The 21,083-nt window shown below is 36.4% G+C and overlaps 1 protein-coding gene across 5 annotated transcripts in view; it reads left to right on the top strand.

Annotated features, from left to right (window-relative positions):
* The window catches only part of CNTN4 (contactin 4), a 778,655-nt gene that overhangs the window by 293,651 nt on the left and 463,921 nt on the right, over positions 1-21,083 (top strand). For all 5 annotated transcript variants that reach the window (XM_039240293.1, XM_039240289.1, XM_039240291.1 and 2 more), the window contains one exon: positions 13,514-13,655. In XM_039240293.1, coding sequence (XP_039096224.1) covers positions 13,601-13,655 — 55 coding nt within the window. In that variant the 5' untranslated portion in view covers positions 13,514-13,600. The remainder of the gene's footprint in view (positions 1-13,513; positions 13,656-21,083) is intronic.

The raw sequence follows: 21,083 nt of genomic DNA, 5'->3' as shown, positions 1-21,083 counted from the left end.
TAATCTGCATGCTGTCCCAGAATAAAGGACAATGATACTGGGGTGTACTTCACAGGAAAGTAATCTTTTCTTCAAGAAAATGAACTCATGGGTAAATAAACAGGAAAATGCACTAGAATGCAAGATCTATGATGATGGGGCTTTGTCAACTATATTATGATATCCAATACCTAGCACTATGCCTGAAATACTGTAGGTGTTCAACAATTATTTTTTTAGATAAATGTTCTAATATAGTATTTATTTCTGTAAAGAATAGCACAGAATCTGGAATTAACAGTTTGCCATTGCATGAGATGGAAAAATATGAATATAGTTATAATATACTATCACAGCACTAAGAAGGGTGGTATCATCTCCACAGACTCTACTTATTATGGAGAGACATCTAAGTTTCCCCTAGGTAAGACAAAGCCCTTATTAAGATTGTTATTCTGATGTTAACAATTTTACATGCATTAGCTCATATACTTCTCTATAACTTTTACAAAACAATTCAGCTATTGGATATAAAAAACCTGAGATTTGAACTTCAGTCTGATTCCAAAGACCATATATACTCTTGACTTACACTGGTGCACTTTCCTGGTTGTCTGCTGTTTTAACACCCTTAGAGTAACGTGTTACTTACTCCCCTATAGAGTAAAATAAACTTCATAAGGCAAATTGTGTCTGTCTTATTCATTGTTGTATCATAGAGTATGTCAGTTACTAGAAGTTTAATTAATAATGTCTGAATAAATGAAACAGTATAAACGATTTTAGCCCCTTTATTTTTATAGCTTATCATAATTTGTACATTTATGTTTGCAGTCTTATTTCTGCTTCTGATTAAGTAGATACACACTCACTCGCAAGCTACCGAATATCTGATTTGGCTGTTCAAGCAATCGGCAAGCTGTGCATAATGATGAATATACTAGTAAGCTTTACTTACCCACTAAGTGCATCCGAGTAAAAGCTCTGAAAGTCATACGGTTCTTGCCACTTTAAATCTGACACCTAATATATTAGGTATTAGAGTGTTTTGTGCTTACCTTTAGCTCTTCTTTAGTTTAGGTGATTAAAAAAATGCCTGTTGCTGTCTGTATGTGCAGCATGCTTCATTAACAGTGATTTATTTCGGAATTTAGCAGAATTGGCACTCTGCAGCACACCAGTGGGCAGAAGGAAAACAAATGTGAGATGGTTGCTAAAAAACCTATCCTGCTGTGATGGTAGGAGTCTTAAAAAAGTTTGCAAAGTTGACTTCCCAATACCCAGAAAGCAAGACTGAGACTGAGGTCAGTTTCATTTCCCCCAGTCTTCCTCCAAACGCCCTCCTCTACTGCCTAGGAATGAATGGGGTGAAATCATGGGTTTTCCCCATTGGTACAATGTGCTTCCTTCATCCCTTACCTCCTAAAGCCGGAAGTTTCCACTGCTTGTTCATCTTTTCCCAACAAGTTTACCTACTCAAAACCCATGTTCAACTTTTTCTAAGAAATTCCAATTTAATGATTTTCTCTTATATTCCTTTCAACAACACTGTATCTTCCCCATCACTTTACCAAAGAGAAAAGTGAGACCAACAGAGGTTAAATGATTTGCCCAAGGTCAGCAACTAAATATTAGAATTGGGATCTGAACCTGGCTTTTGTAATTCTGAAGCCAATGTTTTCAACCACCATAGGGAAGGCAAAGAACTTTTTAATTTTACTTGCAAACCATATTAATTTTGTTGTGTCTACTTGAAATGTTATGTTGAAAAGATTCTGGGACTGCCCTTGGGCTAAGCAGGAAAGAGTGCCATACTCAATTAGTTTTGCTTTCCGTAGGAAGGGGAAGGAGGAGTAGAGCTGCCTTGTATTTCCCTGTCTTCAGCAGTGATCTACTTTTGTTCTTGTTTTTATTGTAATGAGAGTATACGAATGTGGGAATGACATTCTAAGGGAAGGATGAAGTATCTGAGAAGCAGTCTAAATCGGAGGAGAACACAGTGTATTTTTTGCATGCTGTAATTGCTTGTTATTCTAATACACCTGCACTGTCTTTTTGGGAGAATTTCAACATAGTGCTTAAATATCTATACTCTGAACTTGAACTCTCAAGGTTCATTATAAGGGTAATGTAAATATTCTACATCTTGATGGTAGTGGTGTGTGCATAAATTTTTGAAATTTCATCAAACCTTATGCTAAAAATAATGCACATCAGTGTATCCAAAAAACTTAGGCAGAACACTTCCAGTTCACATCCAGTTCTATTAACTTGTCAGCTCTAACAAAGGACAATTTATTCAACACTTAAAATGAAAATAACATTGTCTACCTTAAAGAGTTCTTTTATTTCTTTCTTTTAATGTTTGTTTATTTATTTTGAGAGAGAGCAAGCAGGGGAGGGATAGACAGAGAGGGAGAGAGAGAGAATCCCAGGCAGGCTCCACACTATCAGCATAGAGCCCAAAGGGAGGCTTGAACTCACAAATTGTGAGGTCGTGACCTGAGCTGACATCATGAGTCAGACACTTAAGCACTGAGCCACCCATGTACCCCTAAAGGGTTCTTTTAAAGATGATATCAGTTAATATTTATAAGAGGCTACTACATAGACACAGTCAGTACTCTGTAGATGACATATATTGTTTATTATTTCCTCAGGCTTTTTGTAGTATATCCTATTATTACATTGCCTCCAACATTGTTTAATAGTTTTATCACATATACTTTTATTTTGCTTATTAACTACACATATTATACTGGAAACTCACAAACATATAAAGTACATATGTTTTATCTATATATATATTATGTATATCGTACAATTATATGTATATATAATTATAGTTTGAATACATGGCTGTCATGCCACAAGACAGACACCATTTCCATTTATTTTTCAACTGAATTATAAAAGTGTTCAGTATTTATATGTTGCAAATAGATATTTATTAAAATTGATGGACTATAAGATGTGTTTGAACATATTGAAAGTATTAGATATGGTAGAGTGTTTAGGATAAATTTGTGATAGATACTTGGAAACCTAAGCAAATAAAGAAGAAATTATTAACTCTAAAATCACAAGTAATCTAAAGAAAATAAAAGCAGTATACTCTGGGGCTTAGTTGAAAAATTATTAACTAAATTAAGTGATACAACTAAATTCAGACAACATTGCAATCAGGTATGTATGCATCTTTTTATCCACATGTGTCTGTCACTGGCAGTGATTATATAAGAGAGCTGAATTACCATCATCCATAGAATAATAATACGTTAAACACCCAAATCAGGAAAGAGTAGCTTAAGCATTTGTGTTAAATCAATATTAAGATATATATACACCAGAAAAATAAACTTATTTTCCCTGGGAAGTAGTTCCCTCAGGGAGTAGAACTAAGTATTTAAGCTATGTTTATGTATTACTTTAATAAAAGTAAAGATTAAATAAAACTTGAACACTAGCACTATAAGTGATTATTTAGTGGAGGCTATGAACAGTGAATATGCATTTGTGGCTCAGGATTAAATTTCCAGTAATAGCACCATACATAGAATTTAATTTTGTATGTTTATTTTTGGTTTAAGTGTAACTCTATTTTTATTAGTGTTATATTAGTTTTAGGTGTACAATATAGTGATTCAAGACTTCTTCATGTCACCTGGTGCTCATCACAACTGCACTCCTTAATCTCTATCACCTATTTAATCCAAGTCCCCCACCCCCACCCCTTTCTGGTAACCATCAGTTTGTTCTCTATAATTAAGAGTCTGTTTCTTGATATTTCTCTTTTTTTCTCTCTCTGTTTCTTTTTCCCCCTTTGTCCTTTTGTTTTGTTTTTTGAATTCCAAATATTGGTGAAATCATATAGTATTAGCCTTTCTGTGACTGACTTATTTTGTTTAACATTATACTCTCCTGCCCCATCCATGTTGTTGCAAATGGCAAAATTTCATTATTTTTATGGCAGGATAATATTCCATCATATATATCTGGTGTATCTTGTTTACCCATTCACCATTTAGTGGACACTTGAGTTGCTTCCATATCTTGGCTATTGTAAAAAATGCTGCTATAAAATAGGGGTGTGTTTATCTCTTTGAATTAGTATGTTTGTATTCTTTGGGAAAATACCCACGATTGCAATTGCTGGATTGTACAATAGTCCTATTTTTAACTTTTTGAGAACCCCCCCCCATACTGTTTTCTACGGTGGATTTACCAGTTTGCATTCCCATCAACAGTACGAGTATTCCTTTTTCTCCACATCCTCACCAACATCTGCTGTTTCGTGTGTTTCTGATTTTAGCCATTTAGAGGTGAGGTGATATCTCATTGTAGTTCTTATTTGTATTTCCCTGATGGTAAGTGATAATGAACATCATCTGATGTGTCTTGGCCATCTGAATGCCTTCTTAGGAAAGTCTGTTGAGGTCTTCTGCCCATTTTTAATTGGATTCACTATTTTTTGCTGTTTACTTGTGTATTTTTATATATTTTGGATAATAACCCTTTATTGGGCATGTCATTTGGAAATATCTTCTCCCATTCTGTAGGTTGTCTTTTAGTTTTGTTGATTGTTTCCTACACTGTGCAGACACTTTTTATTTTGATGTAGTCCCAAGAATTTATTTTTACTTTTGTTGCTCTGATCAGGAAACATATCTAGGAAATAAATTGCTATGGCTGATGTCAAAGAGGTGCCATTGTTTTCTTCTAAGATTTTTATGGTTTTGTGTCTCAGATTTAGGTCTTTAATCTATTTTGAATTTTTTTATATGTGTGTGTGGTATAAGAAAGTGGTGTAGTTTTGGGGCACCTGGATGGCTTGGTTGGTTAAGCGTCCAGCTCTCAATTTCAGCTCAGGTAATGATCTTAATGTTTGTGAGGTCAATCCCCACGTCAGGCTCTATGCTTATGGTGTGGAACGTACTTGGGATTCTCTTTCTCTTTCTCTCTCCCTGATCATGCTCCCTCTCTCAAAATTAATAACATACACATTATAAAAAATGGTCTAGTTTGATTCTTTCGCATATCCAGTTTTCCCAGCATCATTTTTTGAAGAGACTTTCCTTATTCCATTGGATATTCTTTCCTGTTTGTTGAAATTTAATTGACCATATAGTTTTTTGTTTATTTCTGTGTTTTCTCTTCTGTTGATCTGTGTCTACTTTTATACCATACTTTTTTGATTACTACAGCTTTGCAAGATAACCTGACGTCCAGAATTGTGATGTGTCTAGCTTTGCTTTCCTTTTTCAAAATCCCTTTGGTTATTTGGGGTCTTTGTGGTACCATAAATTTTAGAATTGCTTGTTCTTGTTCTGTAGAAAATGGTGTTGGTATTTTGATAGGGATTGTCTTAAATGTGTGTGTACATTGCTTTGGGTAGTATAGACACTGTTAACAATAATTGTTCTTCCATTCCATGAGAATGGGGTATCTTTCCATTTCTTTGTGTCATCTTCAGTGTCTTTCATCAGTGTTTTATAGTTTTCAGAGTGCAGGTCTTTTACCTCTTTGGCTAGGTTTATTATTTAAGTGCTATTTTTTAGCACCACACATATAATTTAAAAGCATATCTCATACAACTTTGCTGAATGACAACATGGTGTAATCTGAGAAATAGTGCAGTGCCTCATATAGATTTGATGATGACAAAGCCATGGTGAATACTATTCATTTCACTAATTATCTTTCAAACAGACACCTGTTCTAGGATATGATGGTACATTCCAGGCCTTCAAGGCTTCAAGATTCCTTAGAAGCAATATACTTCACCTTCCTCTTTTATTCATGGATAAACTTGCCAAGCAATTAAATATAGCACTGAGCCAGTAACCCACTTATGCTGAATCTTAATCCAGGGATCTTTTAAAATACTGCACTGTAATTATTGAGACTACTTCTTTTTTTTTTTTTTTTGAAAATTGTCTCTTAAGTAGCAAAGTGTAAAGGTCCAACATCAAAGTAGATTAAGGTTTTATAAGGAAAAAGTGATTGTGGGTATATATTTTAAGAAACTTTAATAAGAAAATTTTAAAATTGAGGACATCCAGATGGCCAACAGACACATGAAACGATGCTCAGCATCCCTCCTCATCAGGGAAATACAAATCAAAACCACACTGAGATACCACCTCACGCCAGTCAGAGTGGCTAAAATGAGCAAATCAGAGAACTCTAGATGCTGGCGAGGATGTGGAGAAACGGGCACCCTCCTACACTGTTGGTGGGAATGTAAACTGGTACAGCCCCTCTGGAAAACAGTGTGGAGGTTCCTCAGGAAACTAACAATAGAACTCCACTAGGACCCAGCAATAGCACTGCTAGGAATTTACCCAAGGGATACAGAAATGCTGATGCATAGGAGCACATGTACCCCAATGTTCACAGCAGCACTCTCCACAATAGCTAAAACATGGAAAGAGCCTAAGTGTCCATCAGTGGACGAATGGATCAAGAAGATGTGGTTTATCTCTACCATGGAATACTACATGGCAATGAGAAACAATGAAATCTGGCCATGTGTAGCACAATGGATGGACCTGAGGGTGTTATGCTGAGTGATATAAGTCAGGCAGAGAAGGACAAATATCATATGTTTGCACGTATAGGAGGATTAGGAGGAACTTGACGGAGGAATAAGGGGGAGAAAAAGGGGGGAAATGGTGGGGGAAAGGGAGAGAGGCAAACCATGAGAGACTCTTGAATGCTGACAAAAACTGAGGACTGATGGATGTGGGGGGGAAGGGGGGATGGGCATGGAGGAGGACACTTGTGGGGATGAGCACTGGGTGTTATGTGGAAACTAATTTGACAATAAACTATTTGTTAAAAAAAATAAAATTTAAATAAATAAATAAATAAAGATTTTAAAAAAGAAAAAAAGAAAATTTTAAAATTTAGTGTATAGTACTCTCTTGTCTCTCAGGATGTATAAAAGATATCCTTCATTGACTGAAATGATGAGATATTGACTAGCTTGGTTCTATCTCCAAGTATATCTTCCTTATGTCATTATTGTATTTCTGGTTAGAATTGCCACAAGTGGTAGACACTGTTTTGTCCCAAAACACCTTTTAAAATGAAGCAGATTGTTCACTTTAAGTGACCCTCTGTAATTCCTCAAAGTCTTCTCTAATGAAGTCTTATGATGGAAATAGAGTCCAAATCAGCCATTAGGTGGTGTACAGTCTAAATAAGGGATTCTATTCTATGCATGCCTACCTATTGGTAAATAGGTGAGTTTTCCAAATATATTATCCAGGCCCTTGATATTTTTTCTTTTTTAAAACATTTTTTTATTCTTTTTTAATGTTTGTTTATTTTTGAGACAGAGAGAGACAGAGCACGAGCTGGGGATGGAGCAGAGAGAGAGGGAGACAGAGAATCCGAAACAGGCTCCAGGCTCTGGGCTGTCAGCACAGAGCCCGAGGCAGGGCTCAAACCCGTGGACCATGAGATCGTGACCTGAGCCGAAGTTGGACGCTTAACTGACTGAGCCACCCAGGCGCCCCAGATATTTTTTCTTCTTGACACTGTTCTCTCTATTCTTTGAGCTGCTTGGAATGAGCAATCCAATGAGAGAAATCAAGCAACACATGTTTTCTCACCATTCCTAAAGAGACTTGTTGCAGGGTCCACGGAAGCAGGGAAGGCATCAGGGACATAGAAATGGAAATGTGTCTTTTCTAGTACATGGAGTACAAAGGTGATTCAGGGAGAAAAGATGGTAAGCTAATTTGATTGAATGATATGATAGGGATTTTCACTCTCCAAGAAGAACCTGTAGGCCAGATACCATAACCATAGGAAGTATGCATTATATGTATTACTCGTTTGACATACAAACTCACTTGTACAATCAGTAATCTTTTCTACCTGCTGAGTTGTTGTACTCTTGTGGGCAGAAATCTTGACCTTGACTCTTTTCATTCTACACATTACTATTTGAATAATGAGCACTCTGTAAATATCTGTTGACTGATTGAACATTAAGATTTGACGGTATGCCATTTTCCCTTGAAATGACTGGCAGATTGGTTTCAAAGAAACTATATTTCTCTCTTGCTTTCAGTTTTGTTCACTGCTTCCCTGCCATTGTGATTGACTGCACCCCTCATTAGCTAATTGTAGAATTAAAAAATGCTCAACTATACAACTGAGAAATGTGGATGATCCTTTTTAAAATCCCTGTGTTAAGAAAGGCAGCACTCTAAATAATAATTAGTAAGAAAACAAATGTTCATACTGCTCTTACACTTGGAAAGGAACTTATTCATATTTGTGCTGTTGCAAGAAGTTTGGAAATTAACACTAGTGGTAGATAGCCTCCTAACTAGATCTTAGCGCAGAAACTTTACATTATGAATGTTACACATATTCTACACTATTACTTACTGGCCTCTGGCTTCATTTCTTCAGGACAACATGAAAAGCAGAATTAGAAGAGAATCACTATCAGAGCTTTATGTCAAGTTTTATAAGAAACATAGCTTTATTTACATTTCTGTCACTGGTAGAAAAGAGCACGGTACTTAAAGTATGAAGGCACAGATTTGAGTACTGGCTCTATTGATTTCTAGACATTTGGCCTTGGTCAAGTTCCACAACCTCTCACAATCTAATTGCCAAGGCTATAATTTTATAGAAGATAGTGATGCTTGACCATCAGGGTCCTTATGAAGGCTAAAATAAGAAGGGAATGTAAAAGCCCATGTGATGTCCACAAAAGATATTCGTTACATTTGTTCCTTCATTTACATATCAAATATTGACTGCCTAGTCTATGCCATGCACTGTCCATGTGTCTTTATTTTTTTAATTTTTGTAATGTTTATTTATTTTTTGAGAGAGAGAAAGAGTACAAATGGGGAAGGGGCAGATAGAGAAGAAGACACAAAATCCAAAGCAGGCTCCCAACTCTGAGTTGTCAGCACAGAGCTGGATGTGGGGCCTGAACTCACGAACTGTGAGATCATGACCTGAGCCAAAGTCGGATGTCTAGCCTAATGAGCCAGGCAGGCACCCCTCCATTTGTCTCTTAAATATCAATGAATAAGCAACGATTCCCTGCCTTCATAAAGTTGAAATATCATTTGTGTGGAGGATTTTAATCTCCACCTAAATAATAATAATAATAATAATAATAATAATAATAATAGCTAATATTCACTTTCAAAGCATGTCATTTGACCTATACAGCATGCTTGTGAGAAAGATAGGATTCATGCCAGGATCACCAATCTATAGACAAATATATTTACCAAGATTAAATGCCTTCCCCCAAGTCTGATAACTGAGACAAACCAGAAAGAAAGAACTCCATGTGTTCAATTCCAAATCCAGTGTTTTTCTACTCTGTCTTTCTGCCATGAGGACTTGAATTTTTTATTATATATTGAAAGTATACTTAGTAATTAGAGATATAGTTCATTTGTTGACCAGAATAGAAAAGCAAATGGGGTAGAATAGATATTCTGTGCTTCTGGAGATTGCATTTACAGCAGATCACCATACTCCTAAATAAACCTTTTTTAGGTCTTTTCTCTGTTTAAAGTCATTCCCCTCATCCTCTTAGCTTTCAGATTCAAGTCCAAATTCTTTAGTATATATTCAAGGCAATTTGGATATCAGGCCTCTGACTTAGGCTGGGATGGGCTATTTTTAACAAGGATGGCAGTTAAGTGTCAAGGACCTGTACTCAGTGCCTTGCATAAATTCTCACTAATTCTTCCAGTAAGACTGGAAAACAGGTATTATTGCCACTATTTTACAAATGAGCCACTTAGCTGGAGGATGGGAGATCCATGATTAGAGCACAGGACTGACTCTTCAGACTTTGCTGCTTTCATTATCTTGTGTTGTGGTAACTTGAACTCTAAATTCTCAGCTTCAGGCCTGTGTGTTTTCCATATCCCTTGGCTTAGAATTCCCTTCTTCACTCTTACTGATCCTTTCAACTTAGTTCAACTGTTTTAAGCCCTTTGGAGAGCTTTTTTTGAAGCCCCTGCCCCACTGCCCCACTCCCAATTCAATTAGATAATATTCTTTTGCATCCTTCACACCTTGTAGACTTAAAATGTGTATTGAACGCATAAATGCCTGGTTTAGTTCCCTCTCTTGTTAGGCCAACAGTGAGCTCCTTGAGGACAAGGACTTACCTCCATTACCTTTGCATACCTAACATCTCATACTGTTCCTATTGCACAATAAGCACGTCTACTTATTTGTTGAACTCAATTTGAGCTACTTGGATACCAGCAGAATTTTAATTTAGCAGAGCACTAAATCACGTAATTGTATGATCAGACCTGTTAGGTTGTTGGAAGCCAGGACTCTTAAGGGAGAACTGAATCCTTTTACATTAAATACTTTACAGGGAGGTCTTTGGTATTACTGTTAGTATAAGAGCATCAGAATTGTTTGAAGGGTTGGAGGCTAGAGGAGTTTGGCTCTGTTTAGCAGTGTGTGAAAATATCCTGAGAATTCTCAGTTAATCTCCTTCCGGCTCAGCCAGAGAAAGCAACTGAGTCCTCTTTCATTGTTAGGCTTCCTATGTAGGATTTACGAGTCTAATTCTTGGGCAAGGTCTCAAAGTTACTGCTGAGTATACTACCTTTTGCTATAGCCATGTTAGGAAAAACCAGGGAGAGCTCTGAGCTACAGGAGAGATCTATTACCATCATAACTCTTGGCTCATCCTGAAGCTTTCTTTCTGGCTTTAGCAGAAAAACTGAAATTATGAAACTTTGTATCCTGTACCACAGTTCCACATGAGATTCATGAATCTTCAGCTCCATACAGAAAACCTGGTACTGTGGCTAATACTAACCACTAGACAAATTACTGTCAATGACCCCATTATTTCTGATTAGTAAAGGTGAACCTTACATTCTTCACTGTACATAAATACCAATAGGGTTCTTGAATTCCTTCATCCTTAAAGCTCTTAACACATACTGTAAATAGCATCATATCATGAATTCAATCTTTATCATGAAATTGGATACATTTCCTAAGCTAATTTTAATTGCTTCAAGAAACTGCTTAACATTGTAAATCAATCCCCAGGTCTGAGATGACATTTCCCTCAAAAAATTAATTATTAATACCCTGATCATTTGCTTAAGACATTAATAGTTTTCATTGATCAGCACATCCTGTTTATCTAAAATGGCCTAATCACCATGCATATGTCAGAAGAGTATCTGAACATATCCAATTAGAGACTCTACCTTCTTTCAGCCACATCAGCAGATCAGAAGTTAAGAGTCCCTTTTGTCTTCACAACATATTAAGTCTAGCTTTATCAGAAACTTAGCTATTTAAGGGCACAAAAGAAGGATGAGTTCTCTAATGATGGTTCTTCACTCTCTGTTAGCTTTCTGGTAAACATAAAGATTTCTCAGTGATCATGTAGTATAAATTAATGCTAAGAGTCCTTAATTCACAAGCTTGTGTTGGTCCATGTTTTCATGTGAGCCTGTGTTCACTCCTGGTGATTTCCTTATAAGTGAGAGTGAGATGAGAAATACCAGGTTATTATCAAATTAAAAATATTGGAGCTACAATAATAATATCAAGCATTTGTATGGTACTATATAGTTTTCACTTACTTATTAAGAAGGTATCCCTTGAAACAGTCTTGAGAGGGAGGGAGGATGGGGTGCATATCCAGGACCATGCATCTAGTTGTAGCCAGACTTGCAAAGAGATTCTGAGACTCCCACTTTCCTAGCATTCTCCTTTATTTGACCCACTCTTAGGTAGAAAGCATCATGCTCGTCTTTGAAAACCCTGTGGTAACTCTTCTCCTTTTTAAGGTCTCACATTCCAGGAAGTTTCCTCCTTCCTTCCGAGTGGCATTTTGTATTGCAGTTTTTTTGGAACGTGGGCAACTGCCCTCCCTGTAGTAGGAGGAGATCTTTGAGGCTACAACTGTTATCTGCATTTTAGCAGGTCCAGTGCCTCACCTAGTGTTTTGCAAGCAGAAGGTGCCCCATATATGGAACTGCATGGCTGACTGGCAGTATGGAGGGAGAAGCGACGGGTAGATGAGAACAATGTAGTAGAGAGTTCTGTTTTCTAAGGTCATGTTGCAAACCTTTGGCACTCAAAAATGATTTGGCTTTGTTTGGTTCATACATTGTTCTTAAAAAAATATTTGAACTAATTTCCAATATTTAACACTTGGGAGATTTTTTAAGTGCCTGGGTGCCTCAGCAGATTAAGCATCCAACTTTGGCTCAGGTCATGACTTTGCGGTTCATGATTTCGAGCCCCGCATTGGCCCCTGTGCTGACAGCTCTGGGCCTGAAGCCTGCTTCAAATTCTGTGTTTCCCTCTCTGTCTCTCAATCTGCTCCTCCCCTGCCTTTCAAAAATATATAAACATTAAAACTTGGGAGATTTTTTTTAATGTCTTACTTATTTTTGAGAGAGAGAGAGAGACAGTCAGCATGAGCAGGGGAGGGTCAGAGAGAGAGAGGGAGATACAGAATCCAAAGAGAGGCTGCAGGCTCTGAGCTAGCTGTCAGCATAGAGACTGACGTGGGGCTCGAACCCACAAACTGTGAGATTATGACCTGAGCTGAAGTCAGATGCTTGACTGACTGAGCCACCCAGATGTCCCTGGAGATTTTTCAAAATACAATAATATTTGCACATTTTCTTTGAAAATTCATAGGTGGTCCTGCAATCCTGGGTCTGTGCCCCATATGTTAGCCATTAGCTTGAGCTAAGGAGCACCCTCCAGCTCTATGCAGGGCATGGCTGTGTTCTCCAGAGGGCCCATGTTTGCCAGCCTCCTTCACTCATACTTACTTGCTTTGTAGCCTTTGGAATAGAATGGAACCTTTCTCTACTACAGAGTTCTCCTGTTTTAAGATTCCTAGATAATGGAAGAATTACATGTTTGGGATTTGTCCAAAAGAACCTAGTTGCCACGTACTCATAGTTGGTAGGATTTTTTTTTTTTTTGGTAAGCACTGAAGCTGTACTTTTTATTTAATGTTAGAGATGAAACTTAGAACATAAGGAAAAAATGTTTAAATTGATAGAGTAGTTATAATTTTCCCACATATAACTATATTCCAAAACTTGGGAATTTTTCCTCATGGTCCAGCAGTGTTAACCCTGTCTTGTTCAGAGGCAGCTCTTCATTCTGACTTTTTTAGCAGATTATTAATTGGAAAATAAGAGAAGGGACTGGAAAATACAGGACTGGATAGGACCTCGTAAAGAAAAATAGTCCATTGCCCTGCCTTTGGATTGGTTCACATCTAATCAGAATTCTTCTTCTTTTCACTCAGTAGCCACAGGGACATGTCAGCTCATCCCTGTCCACGTATTATTTGGAAGAAGAAGAAAGGAAGCTTATTTGTTTCATATCCATAATTTAACATACTTTTCTTTAATAGTACTTTTCCACAAGTGAATTTTGTTTGTTTTCAGATAAAGACAAATTTGCAGAGAACACAAAGAGAAGTATCTGCAAATCTCATTGTAATGTTTCTTCTTTCCCACAGATTAAAGGTTGAACAGAACTTTAAGGAAGCAGCGATTCTATTCACTTGATATTGGACTTGAAACTCCTTTGACCTCAGAAACTGAAGATGAGGTTGCCATGGGAACTGCTGGTACTGCAATCATTCATGTTGTGCCTTGCAGGTAGAGTGTCATTTAAAAACTTTTTGATTTAAAAATGCCACTGTATTTCACACTAATTCAAAAGTGGGCCTTCGCCTTCAATGGCAATGATAAAATCATAAGAGTGCACACTAATATGACTAGCATTTGCTGACACTGTTGAATCTACTTTCCTGACGGTCTTTTAGTGGCTGTTTTCATGGTGTTGTGTCCAAAGCGAGACACTGATGTTTCGCCTGTCTATCTGGTCCTTTTAGAGTTCTTTGAGCCATTATTTATTTTGAAAGTTGTTATTTTTGCTCATCCCACTGCTCAATTGCAGAGATACTGGGAAATAAAACTGATAATATAGTTTAGAGTATTACCCACTTAGATGTCAGTGGATGGAAGTTTATTTGGGTCGCTCTTTCAATGTCTTTGTTAATATTGCTGCATTTTTGATCCTGTCTTTTTCTTTTCAATACACCTATGGTTAGCAGGAGCTGGGAAGTAAAAAGAAAGGAGACTTTTTTTTACCATATACCTATGGTCAACTAGTAGACAAGGGTTTTGAAAAGTTCAAACATATTATTTATTGCTTTTTCCATTTCCTGGAAGGTATGAGCCTACCAGTTGACACACATAATTCAAACATTGAGGGAACCTAAGTCCAATATGTGCTGGGAGTTAGTTTTCAGGTTGGGATGGTGGGCATCTTTCCAGACCTTTTTGAAATGAGCCTGGTTGACCTGCTTTGTCATTAAGAGTGTCAGGTCCAAAAGGGACACCTGGATATCTGCATTTAGGACTTTTGGTTCACCATTACTGCGATCCACGAATTCATTCAAAGAATATTACTGAGTATGTTGCAAAGTCAGCTTTGTTCTGGTGTCTGAGAATATAATCCTGAGCAAGTAAGACACAATTACTGCTCCCCTAAAGCTGTATTAGCTGAGTTCTATAGCTATTTAGACTGAAACCTTGATAGAACGGACTAATTGCAACTGTTAAATAATTAAAGGTAATAATGGTAATATAACATGTATAGGTCGCTTACTCCATGCCAGACACTATGCTAAGCTCTTGTACTTTAGCTCATCTCATTCTGCCATGACCACTAAAGAAGTAAGTATTAACTGCTTATTTGTACTCGCATCTCTCTTAGTATTATTACTAAAAGAGCAAGAAGTTAAGAAACTTCCCCAAGGTCACCAAGCCAGTAAGTGGTAGGAGCTGTTAAGTTTCCGACTCAAGCAGACTAATTCCAGAATCCATAGTTTTGATTGTTATAATATACAATATTTTAGCTATATTGTTGATTAGTCCAGTTCATGCTTGCAAATTTATTCTTGAAATTTGGGTTTGCATTCTTACTGTGTTGTTTATTTTTAAGTGCAAACACTCGTTCATTCATTAGTAATGCCTTGCCTTTAAATCCTCAACCTCTTGCCTTCACAAACATGCTCACATTTCCCTAGTTTTGGACATTTTGGCATCTAGTTATCTGTTTTAGCTTTATCACTCCTCTTCCTCATCTGGTCAGAGTCTAAATCTTGTCATCCCAGCAAAGTACATCAGGCTCTTTGCCTCAGTTGCTTTTCTCCAGGCTTTTTATGTACTTTGACCCTCTTAAGAGGCCTCAACTGAGTCATTTTGACTAATTTCTAATGACTCTGGGATGAACATATTCTTTAAAGTTTAAAGCAGTGAACTGACTTCTCAGTATTTGACTATAGCAATGAGCTTATTTAACCCACTGCACTGTGTAGATGTCAAGAAATTAAAGAGTTGCAAATCAAGGAAGACATTAATCTCCTCAGTTGTGTTTTGAAAAACTTGGAATTTTCACTGAAAATGTATCTGTATCTTTTTTTTCCTCACTTACCTTTTCGTAGGAAATCAGTATGTTGAGTGTTTTTGTGAGCCTTTTTTTGTGAACTGTTTCACATGGCATTAATATTCTCTTTCCATATGCCTCCTTCAATGTAGGTAAAGTCAAGCTTTAATTAATGCTTTTGTTTTCTTGCTATTTGTCTTGATTTCATTAATTTATCTAGCACTCCACACTGAATTTTGAACAGATTTCTTTTACTGCTTTAGCTTCTCATTCTTTTCCTTTTCTATGCATACTTAGTCGTACCTTTCATGGTAAGTTTTGGCAAGGAAAATATTTATGCCTATTATATTTACCATAATCAGTGAATCTCAAATGTTTCTTTTCCATAAGAAAGATCCAAATGAATAAGCAGACTTCTGCAAGAGATGTACCTTGCTAATTACTTAATTAGCAATTAATAATTAGTAATTTATGGTACAGTGCAAATGTTCTCCTCTTTTGCTAAATGCTAGTCATAGTCTCTGACTATATATATATTTTTTAAGAGGGGTGCTTGGCTGGCTCAGTCAGTAGAGCATGCAACTCTTGATCTTGGGATTGTGAGTTAAAGATTCATGTTGGGTATAGAGATTACTTAGGAAGAAAGGAAGGAAGGAAAGAATTAAGAAAGGAAGGAATTAAGGGAGGAAAGAAGGAAGGAATTAAGGCAGGAAGGAATTGAAGTAGAAAGGAAGAGAGAGAGGAAGGAAGGAAGGAAGGAATTAAGGTAGGAAGAAAGGACTATTGATGCCAGCAGTCTGAAAATTCAGTCCCTGCAAAATTGATTTTATTATTCTGTCTCTTAATGAATTTAAACTAGGGATCACAAAACTCTGCTACCTGAAAAAACAAGGAGGCTAACATGTGAGTGAAACATTCTTCAAGAAGTAGCGACTCTCACATATAAGATGCTGATAATTGTGGAAAACCAGAGAAAACATATCCCATTAAATTACAAAACAGTGTCTGGCTCTAGTCTTTCATGCCAGGTCTTCTAGTTCTTCAAAACTTTTATGCATAAATCTCCCAATTTTTTAATACTGCCAGCGAATTCATATCAATTTTTAAAATAAAAGGCTGCATGAAACAGACCAAATGGTCTCCAGTTTGCAAAGTTTATTTCAAGCACTTGTTTTTTTTCTTTGTTATTATATACTTTGCCAAGTACACTAGATGTTGGGGTCTCTGTACTAACTCTGTTCTTGCTCTAAGTGTCCCTGTTGCTTTCTTTTTAACCTTATTGAATGCCACTTTATTGGTGAGGCCTTTCTTGATGACAATAAGCAAATTAATATAAAAAAAATAACTATTTTCTTTCACCAATGCTTTGTACCCATCTTACTATTTTATTTTTCTCTAGAATTCTTATAAGTATATGAATATCTGTATATTTTATTTGTCTTTATACTAAAATGCCTTTCCCCACTAGCTTGAAACCTTATTAAGGCAGATACTCTTTATTTTTAGATCACTGCCCTATCCCCAGCATCTTCAAAATGCCTAGTGAACAGTGCCATTCAATAAGTACATATATATGTACATATATAATGTATATGTATATACATATATATAATGAACAAATGTTGCATACTGGCCATTTATGAGGTGGGGGGGGCATCAACACATGCAAGTCTCCAATTTTATTTTATTTTTTTTTTTTAATTTTTTTTTTAATGTTTTATTTATTTTTAGGAGAGAGAGAGAGACAGCGTGAGCAGGGGAGGGTCAGAGAGAGAGGGAGTCACAGGCTGAAACAGGCTCCAGGCTCTGAGCTGGCAGTCAGCACAGAGCCCGATGCGGGGCTTGAACCCACGAACCGCGAGATCATGACCTAAGCGAAAGTCGGACGCTTAACCGACTAAGCCACCCAGGTGCCCCATAAGTCTCCAATTTTAAGATATACTATGAACCCAAGGCAGGTTGTAGGCACCTTTTTATTAAGGGAGGGAACTAACCACCTTTAAAGCTAATCGAGACAAACTTTTATTTTACATATAAGTTTTTAACCTAATATAATATATAATATATTAAATACATATTTAAATACATATAAATGTATAACCTAATATATAATATACATATTTAAATATATGTGCATTTAAATTATAATATATATTTATTTTACATATATATGTATAACCTAATATAATCTATAATATGTATTTAAATATGTATGTGTGTGTATAAACCTAAAATATATATTAGGTTTATACATAATAATATATTATATATATATATTAGGTTTAAATATATAAAGTATTAAAATTAGTTTATATACTTTAAACTCTGTATCAGATGCTATTGATTAAACACCCATTTGCCCATTTCTTACTTCAGCTACAGTGGGTGACCTGTGCCCCTTGTGTATTTTTCTAACTCCAGTCTTTGTCTATAGTCACAAGCAAGGAGAGCTATGAGAAGGTAACTCTCTCCTCTGGTACATTTCTTAACCAATGAAGTATGAGGAACAGTAACAAATACCAAAGCTTCCTGCCATTTGGAAGGACAGTTATTAAGCACACTCTACACAGTTCCTTAGAGGTCCACAGAAAGACTGACTCACAGGTGCCCACAGTAGTTTCTTCTACTTTTCCTTGCTTCTCTCCTCCTCCCTGGGATCATCTGCCAAAAAAATATAACAGTTTTTTTTTTCCCATATCCTTCCCTCAGACTCTGCTTTTGGGGGGAATCCAAACCAAAAGTATATACACACCAATTAATAGCAGAACAATGGTGTAATATTGGTCATGTCAATAATTAGAAAGAAATCAGACAGGAAACATAGCTTTGACAGATTATTGAAGTGTTGACTATGATATATATACACACACACACATGTATATATGGATATAAGTACTAATATGAGTGAATATAATATGCCTATATATAGATACATCTTAAGTATTATCTAGGTTCTGGATCCAGATAATTTTACTGGATCTACTTCTTTTATTCTTTTTACTGTTTAATTAGTTGCATTATTAGCCAGGTGCTGGGCAAGTCATATTTGCCTCTCTGGGATTGACTTTACACCTCTGTACAATGAGGCTATTAAACAAGTGGTTCCTAAAGTCCTTTTCAACTCAAACATTTTTTATTTTGGCTATGCACATGGTTTGAGAAGCATATAGATATATATTCTGAGAGCATTAGGGGTAAGCTTCAAATTTTATTCAACTAATATGAAATTTTACATAGGTCTTCTGCCTTACCATGTGTTACTGGTTCTGTTCACATTGGCAGACTTTGAAAGAAAGAGTAAAATGGCTGATCCATTTATTTGTTCATATGCAGCAAGAAGCATGAAGACATTTCAATACCCTCTGTGAATTAATGGGGAAAAAATGTATTTTTGATATATTCTCAGTTGATTTTGGTTCCAAGGAGGCTAAATTTGTTCCCATCTCTGTGGTGCAGTTTACCAGCTTAAGTAATTATCTCCTTCTGAGAAAGTGCATTCTTTCCAAATGCAACCCTTTTGTTGACTTGCTCACAAAATCCATGCTGTTATCACAGCTGCATCTGGGGGTAGGCATTGGAGTAAAGGTCCTGTATAATTCAAGAGAGATCTATTCTAGAATTGGTGAGTGTTTGCAAAATGTGGAGCAAGGAAGAGCTCTGGGCTGAATAGTTTAATCACATTCATGTACCTTGAATCTAAGACAGTGAAATTGCCAATATCTGTAATCAGAGTAATTGGAGAAGATGTTCAGTGGTCTTCAGAAGGGATTTTAGGCTCAGGAAATCTCTTATCACCGAGAGAATAGTAGATTGTCTAAGGTTTGAACTTATTCCAGGGTAAGAGAATACAAATACACTGTAGAAACTTCCAGTATTTGTTGATGTTGAACTCAATGAACATAATCTTTCCACATAATCAGAACATTCTGACAAAGTTCTAGATCATCCCTAAAACATCTTCCTTCCCTTCTTCATTGTGCCCATCTAGCTCCACCAGGATGAAGAGCACACTGATGTTAGTTTCAGAGCTTATGCTCACAGTGCAGCCAAGTACAATATTTTAGTTCTCTATATTCTCATATTTTTTCCAGAAAAAACAGAATAGGCAACATTCAAATGATTAACAGTTATAGATAGATATCAAACCTAGTATGCCTCTGCTTTTGCAAAAGCTACAAGTATTCAAGATTAAAAAAAAAAAAACAGTTGAGTAAATCTCAGCTTGCATATAGTTACTGCAAAGCATAGTCTTGTAGTGACCTCTTATTTTATTGTTTCTTTTCCTAAAAATCTGGCTTGCCAGTGCATTTATAGTCATGCTGACTGAAGCCAAAAAATGGATTTCCTGTTTCCCCTGTGCTGTCTTCTAACCATGGCTATGAAATGTAGCCAAAGCAGTAGAAAGATTTTGCAAGAGAGCTAATAACTAGATTAAAAAGCAGGGACTCCAGTGATGAAAATTCAGGAAAAAGAATGTAAAGAATTATGCCCAGAAAAAAAAAAACTCCTTTTGAATATCAATTTAAGTATTTAAGTACATTTCATGGTGGGAAAATAATAATCAGTAATGAAGATTTTGAGGTAAATAGAGAAACTGGCAGTAGCTTTCTATCCCCATAGGCATGGACATAGCAGTCATACAACCCAAGAGTTATTACAAATATTTAATTTAAGACCTCTCCTGAAGCAAATCATTAATGGCTTCATTAGATATGCTCAGCTAAGTTAGATGTCTTAACTATAAATAAAACTCTCTTACTGATAGAGTCTAGGACATGTATCTACAAAAAAGAATTGAATTCTGTTGGATGAAACATATTAAGAAGGGGAAAAACAGATGAAAATCCAAACATAACTATGCATTTCATATCAGCTTGTGTAATAATTGTCTGTTGAGATGTGGGATGAAGCCCAGAGTTTGAGGATAGCAGGTGAAAGAATAGTCTCTGGCAACTCAGACATTTTCAAAAATGTGACCTGGAGACCTAATAGTGCTAATAGTTAAGAGCATGAGGCTTTGAGATGAAATAGATAGGTCTGTCATTTAAAAGCTGTATTATCTAGCTATTCTGCCTCCCTAAGTCTTTGGTACTCCACCACCACCCCAGTCTATAAACTGGACAAAATAAGAATAGCCAGCACCATTTATTGTGAACTATTGTTCATTGAGATTGAACACACATTTGAGGATCTGCCAGCACTAGGCATTGCACTGCTCTCTAAGAATGTAGTTCTAAGTAAAATGTAGTCCATGTCCTCTTGGCACTGGTGGTGATAATGATGAGAAGGATGAAGATACCAGTATCAGCTTCTTAGCACAGTGGTGTCTGGCCTTCTTCAGTGGTCGAAGATTGCATAGCAGAGTCTATAGCTCATTTGTTGCCCTTCCTTTACCTTTTGTAACATGACCTCATCTTTAAAATAGGGTTATAATAATAATAATAATAATCATACCTACGAAAAATAAATACCTAAATTGATTAAACTTGTATGATAGAGCACTTAGGAAGATATCTGGCTAAGTCACATAGACTAAGTGTTAGTTGCTGTTATGTCATTATTAACATCATCACCAGCAGCAGCAAACCAGTGGCATCCATCTACGTGTACGTTTAGAGTGTACCTCCTAGAGG

The sequence above is a fragment of the Hyaena hyaena genome, unplaced genomic scaffold, assembly GCF_003009895.1.
Source record: "Hyaena hyaena isolate Hyena2069 unplaced genomic scaffold, ASM300989v1 scaffold_172, whole genome shotgun sequence".
In the NCBI taxonomy this organism is placed as follows: Eukaryota; Metazoa; Chordata; class Mammalia; order Carnivora; family Hyaenidae; genus Hyaena; species Hyaena hyaena.
The sequence above is the reverse complement of the archived record's forward strand: the minus strand, read 5'-3'. Positions and strand labels throughout refer to the sequence as shown.